Source organism: Alligator sinensis, unplaced genomic scaffold, assembly GCF_000455745.1.
Source record: "Alligator sinensis unplaced genomic scaffold, ASM45574v1 scaffold103_1, whole genome shotgun sequence".
NCBI classification, from domain to species: domain Eukaryota; kingdom Metazoa; phylum Chordata; order Crocodylia; family Alligatoridae; genus Alligator; species Alligator sinensis.
This window is the reverse complement of record NW_005842226.1, coordinates 557781-563905: the sequence shown is the minus strand read 5'-3', so window position 1 is coordinate 563905 and position 6125 is coordinate 557781. Positions and strand designations below refer to the sequence as shown.

The following is a 6125-nucleotide window of genomic DNA, read 5'->3' as shown; positions in this document are numbered from 1 at the left end:
TCCCTGAGGAGCATATGTTCAAATAAACCAGCCAGACAGAGGGAGGCAGAAAGGAAGGATTATCATCTCCATGTTACTGATGGGAAGCTAAGGCTCAGACAGATGAAGTGACATGCCAAGGTCTCACAAGAAGTCCATGGGAGGGCTGGGGATGTAACCCAGGTCTATTCAAGCCCCTGCTGATGCCTTACCCACAAGACCAATGTATTTTGGGCCCAGTTTTGGATTGAGATGCCTTAGGGGCCTTGCAATGCTGAGCTCCCTGCACTGGACCTTCTGGTCCTGGGTACTTCTGAAATCAGGTCCAAGATCCCTCCAGTTAGAGATCCAAAGCTGAAAGCCACAGTATCTCTGACCCCTTCCCAGTCTGGTCTCCCACAACACCTCGCCTGTCCCCCTCCTCACCCATCAATATCTGCCGTCTCCACATAGCACAGGCTGCTGGGCTCTGAGCTGGACAGCAAAAGCAGGTCAGCCTTTAAAACAAGTTAAAGAGAAAGTACCTAAGGGGGACCTTCTTATTATTAGGCTTCCTTGCCCTCCCCCATATACAAACTCAGAGAGGAGACAGTCAGCCACACAGGCCTGACTCACCGGCACAAAGCTGTCCTTGCGCAGACAGACAATATCTCCAACACAGATGTCCCTCCATTTTTTCCAGCTGAAGCTGCGAGAGAAGAGCGAGCTGCTCAGAGGGCCAGCACCAGGAGCCCAAGCCTTCTCTCCACTGGACAGAAGCCAGTTGGGTAGTGACAGATCCAGCTGCCACCTCTCCATCCCGCATGCCTCAGTCCAGACTTTTGGGACAAGATGAGACTTCAGCATTTGTGGCCCAAAAATTCTTGGCTGCCCTCTGAGACTGCCAATTAGGAACCAGCTACAGGGCTGGTTTCATGGTATGTGCTGACTACTAGGACGTGGCATGAGATTCAGAAATTCATGGCAAGCCACCATCAATGAGAGTGACTTTCAGCCACAAGTGACCCAGCCTTGGATGGTAAATTTTGGTCTCCTCCGCATCTTTCTTCCTCCAGATCAACATCAAGCTAGAATGTCGCTACAGGTCAGTAGTGGCAAAACCACTTTGGATGCACTTGCATAGAAAGGAAACCTTCCTATCCAGGCATCCTGTGGAGACAGGAATTCTTAGTAATGCTGGCTGGGAGAGGGATGAGTTAATCCCCAGGATGAAGCCAATGGTTTGGGAGAGCGGCATATATTTGGGAAGCTCAGAGGTAGTTACACAATACAGCCACTTCTCTGGTCACAGCTGTTATGTTGGGGGAAGGCTAAGAGCTTTGATAAGGACTTGGCACCACCTCTTGCCACTTCTTGAAGCAAGGCCATACAGACAATTTATCCTCTCCCTCCCTGGTAGAGATTTCTCAAGGCCTCTCACCTTTTCCCAGACAAGATTTCGCAGGGCCTGCAGTTGATTATCCAGTCACTTTTGTGTCGGGCCTGCACAAAAGAAAAAAAGACAGGCTGAAGGGAAGGTATAGGCCATGATGGGATTGCTCATTAAGGCGGTGAGAAAACATCCCTCAGTACTGTGCCCTCTCCTGGAGATCCAGCTGCACACTGAAGAGATCTGCTCTCCAAGGTATTCACAGCATGGCAACAGGTACAGGGTTCCTCCGGATTTCTGTGCCCACAGCAGGTCATGGGGCTCCAGCCAAGCCAGACCAGCTCCAGGCAAGAGCCACCTCCACAGTCCACTTGGCCAAGACCCATCACAGGAGGGAGGGAGTGCCATGCCATCATGCCTGCCAAGGTGAGGTGCCCCCTGCCCACCTGACAGCAGCAGAGGCATAACTCCATGCCACCGCCACCAGAGCCCCATGCCAGCCACACCACCATGGCCCACAGGAGGTACCACCACCGCAGCAGTGTGGAGTTGCACCCACCGCTGCTGCCAGGCGGGCAGGGGGTGCCTCACCTTGGTGGCCAAGGCATCTCAGTGCTCCCTCCCATGCTGGGTCCTGCCCACTGGGCCACGGAGGCAGCTCCTGACCAGTGCCAGTCTGACCAGGCTGCAGCCCTAAGCCCCACTGTGGGCGTAGAAATATGGGGGACACATGCCACCCCCCATAGACTTACCTGCAGGGAGTTGCAGGAGCTGCCCATTACCATCCTGCCTGGCTGCATTGCTGGCCATGTGCAAGTGCACGCACACATATGCACGTGGCCCCTTGCCTCTGATGACCCTCCTTCCGCTCCCGTTAGCCCAAGCAGCCCTTGCAGACTTGAACTCTACCAGCCTGCAAGGGGAAACCTGCAGTTTCCCGGGTTTTTCACCTTCAAAGGAGAAAATCTGCATTTTTCCACAGGACATGAAAAACCTGGATCCTTGTTAATGATACACTGAGCAACAAGCCTCTCCCAGCCTTCTCATCTCACTCACTGGTTCTCCAGAAAGCACTTCCCTGGCACCACGGCCTTTCTGTGTACTTTCACTCTTCACAACCATTCCAGGGAATCATTGTCATTAAACCAACCCCATACTCACAATGTCATCAATCAGGTCCCGTAAGCCCCTGATGATAAGGAGGCAGCCCAAGGGCAGCAGAAGGGTGAACCAGGGCAGGGTGGAGATTTCGGGAAAGGTCTGAAACAGGAGGTGAGACAGAAGAACATGATATCACCATGAAGGGCGGGGGGGTCCGAAATAACCTTCACCACACCCTCATTCTCAAGGGTCAGAAAAGATTAAATAATCTTCCCCATTCACATTAGTCCTTCCATGGAAGTGGCTGAACTTTTTGGTTTGTCTTAGGACCAAACCACAAGGAGCAAAAGGAAATTAAAGCAGCAAGCCTTATCTAGACAAAAACATTGCTCCAGTTTAACATGAACCTATTTTGAAACCAGGTTAGTTAACCTGGTGCAACCCTCCTGTGTAGATGTTCTTCTTTCTATTTAAAGAATGCTTATTTAAACCTATTCTTAATCAATAAGAACTAAACTGAACTAAACCAAGGAGGTTGCTTTGCATACTGAACAGAGCCAACATAGCAATAGCTTTACATAGTTTTACTTTGATTGAGCCAGTAAAGAGTTAGCCAGGGTCTTTTCATACTAGAATGCTCTTATACCAAAACTAAGCAGTTCACATACATACTTAAGCCAAATTAACTAAAGGATGGATTATGACTCCTGTGGTTATTTCACTTCCATTCATCATATGTGGATGGCCTCTAAGGGCATCTACATAGTCTTTTGCACTGCTTCAACTAAACCAGTTTAAAATTGAGTGCAACTCTATGCGTAAACAAGCCCGAAAAGAAGCAGTTTGGTTTACTGATGCTCACTGATCCTAATGACCTCAAATGCTTTTGAAAATCGCACCCTTACTGACTCAAGGAAAGCAGGGACTCCTGGGATCTATGCCCAATTGCTTGCTCTGTGCTCTCCAGCAAGTCGCTCCAAAACTGCCGAACCAGAAAAAGGGATAGTCCCTGCCCAAAGAAGAGCATGGACAGGTGAAGTGACTTCCCCAATATCACACAGCAACTGTGTAGCGGACTTGGAGATAGAACCCACTTGGAGTCCCATTTCAAATGTCTGATGCTGCTCTTTCATTAGGCAGTCTCTCTGCCCCACATGCCCACAACCTGGTGTTAGCTTGGCAGGCCCAGCTGTCACCGGCCTCCCTCCAGCAAGACCTTACCTGTAAGAGGATGACAAAAAGGAAGTAGAGATTGGCCATGCGATGGAACTGCTCATAGAGGTTGAGTGGCAGGAAGGTCAGAGCATTGTATTTGCCTGTCTTGATGGCATTATCCTGCAAGGAGAAGATTCAAGACTGATATTGCTGCTCTTTCTCATGAGGGGGAAGGAGCAGGGCTGGAGCCACCTGGAGTTTCCTATGAAACATCTGGGATCTCAAAGGACAAATGGCATCCCAGCTGATCTGTCCACTTCTTCCCAGAGGAAATACCAGACTCACTCTGCAGTGGGACTGGAAAATGCAAGGAACCTCTTTCTACTGAGAGGGAGTTATATGGTGAAAGCAGATCTGCCCCTTACACACGTTCTCTCTCTCAATATCTATCCTTCATGCAGGGCTATGGGACGCAGTGTCATCATTTAAGCCAGTCAGTGCAAAGTGGGTATAAAACGCAACCAAGCCAGAGCAAGAGCATTCGGCACCACATTATGCCCTAGACAGGGCAAACAGCCTCTATCAGCTCTTCTTTCTTCCTCTCAGTGGTAGTTGCCATCTCAGTCACCCCAGGGATTGAACAAGCATTATCTTCCTCTCATGCATACATACACATGACCCTCTTACCCCAGGTGCTACATCCAGCTGTAACAATTCCAATCACTACCTAATTACAAATAAAACATGTGAAAAATAGGTTGAGACCCCTGCTCTTTCCACTACCAAAAATTCTCACCAACTTCTCTCGCTTAAGCTAAAGATGATCTCAGTATAGGCAGCTATACTGTTACCTACTTTATTCTCTCTCTGTAAAGCAGGGATTACAAATCAGAAAGGCTCCTCACGTACATGAAGCCGGTAGGTCATAGCACCAGCCTATCTCCCTTCCAGGCTACATATCAATGGTGCAATATGGTGCCATACTGGTCCTTTCTAGAGCTGGTAGGCTTTTTTTTCCCAAAGAGTAAATAGGGGGGGAAAGGCCATTAAGAAAGAAATAAAAGTATCTATGGCTCTTGGGCTAACTCAGTAGTTTCAAGCAAAATAAAACAGAAAACATTATTCCGCTAATGTTGAAACATTTTGTTTTGACGTCTTGCACCCAAGACATCTCATTTTGGACGTGCTAATTTTTAAAATTAAACTTTTTTTTTTAAAGCCCTTTTTAAGAACCAGCCTAAGGCAAAGAAAAAAAAAACCAGCTACAGTGTGCCAAAATGAAACAAAGTATTCAGCTTCAGGTCAAAACATTTGGGGCTGCCCCAAGTTAAATTGTTACCATTTTGCCAAAAATATCTTAACATTTCTGTTTTGTTTCAACCCAAATTATTTTTTTTAACTATTGGTTGGCTCAATCATCAAACCAAAAAATATGATTCATCCGGTTGCTGTCCTTGCGCCAGAGCTCAAGACCATGACTGTGAAACACAGCCACACCTGTCTGTAAGACACACTCGCCTTTATTTCACCACATTAGTAGAAATAGAGTTTAGAGGCATAACTAGCAAGTTTTGTGCTTTGGGAAAAACCCTACTGAGGGGAAGGTTGCCAGCCTTAGAGAGCAGGTGTGTGTGTGGGGGGTGGGGGGGGGGGGGGGAGTCAATCCCCGCTGCCACAGGGACTCAAAGTCCCCAGATCCTGCTGGCACAAAGAAGTATGCCCAGCCCTTGTTGTTGCTGCTACAGCAACAGCACCGAATCCGTGCATTTGGCTGGCTGCTGCTATAGTCATGGTACAGGGCTGCCACAGCACCATGGTCTCCCCAGGGAGTTGCCATTAGGGTGCCCCCCTCTAAGTGGGCACCCAGGGCTGGTGCCTTGCTCACCCACCCCCTGTTATGCTACTAGCAGCGTTTCCTGTCCTGAACATCAATCAGCTCGACCCCAGTCACTCTCACACTGCTCTGCCAAATGGGTCCCACTTTGAGCTGATGCAGGCAATGACAGTAGCAGCCCCCACCCCAAAAAGCCTGGATCTAATGCAAGATGTCTCACCGCATATTTCCTCTTTGTCAGGCAGAAAGAGACTCTCTTCTTGAACTGCATGTGGTAGGCTCGGTCATTGGCCCTCACCTCCCAGGTGAAATCTGGAAAAGTAGGCAAGCGTTGAGCCATCTCCAACCCTCAATAACCAGACATGGGCAACACCTGGCTCATGGAAAAATGAGGCAAAAGAGGACAGGGGGTGTAGCTACTGGGTCACCAAAGCACACCCTAATTATGCTGTGATTGGTTTTATATGAGGACACTGGCCTTTGGGAGCAATAAGAGAAGGCTATGGGTTTGGGATCCCAGTATTACAGAGACATATGGAGTAGCCGGGACAGTGGAAACTTGAATTCCAGCTACTGCAAAGACACTCCCAGATCTGAAATTTTTCCTTTGCCCTTCTAGGACTAGATTGTACGCAGCCCTCTGGGCAGTCTGCTAGATGACAGAGAACACAAGGAGACTTGCCCAAC

At 48.8% G+C, this 6125-nt stretch overlaps 1 protein-coding gene across 1 annotated transcript in view; it reads right to left on the bottom strand.

Moving 5' to 3' along the window:
* ATP8B3 (ATPase phospholipid transporting 8B3) overlaps positions 1 to 6125 on the bottom strand; it is a 45600-nt gene that overhangs the window by 24734 nt on the left and 14741 nt on the right. Inside the window, exons 3-8 of the mRNA XM_014521575.2 lie at positions 5659 to 5750; positions 3671 to 3784; positions 2510 to 2608; positions 1400 to 1461; positions 595 to 667; positions 406 to 476 (exon numbers count right to left, since the gene is read on the bottom strand). Coding sequence (XP_014377061.1) covers positions 406 to 476; positions 595 to 667; positions 1400 to 1461; positions 2510 to 2608; positions 3671 to 3784; positions 5659 to 5750 — 511 coding nt within the window. The remainder of the gene's footprint in view (positions 1 to 405; positions 477 to 594; positions 668 to 1399; positions 1462 to 2509; positions 2609 to 3670; positions 3785 to 5658; positions 5751 to 6125) is intronic.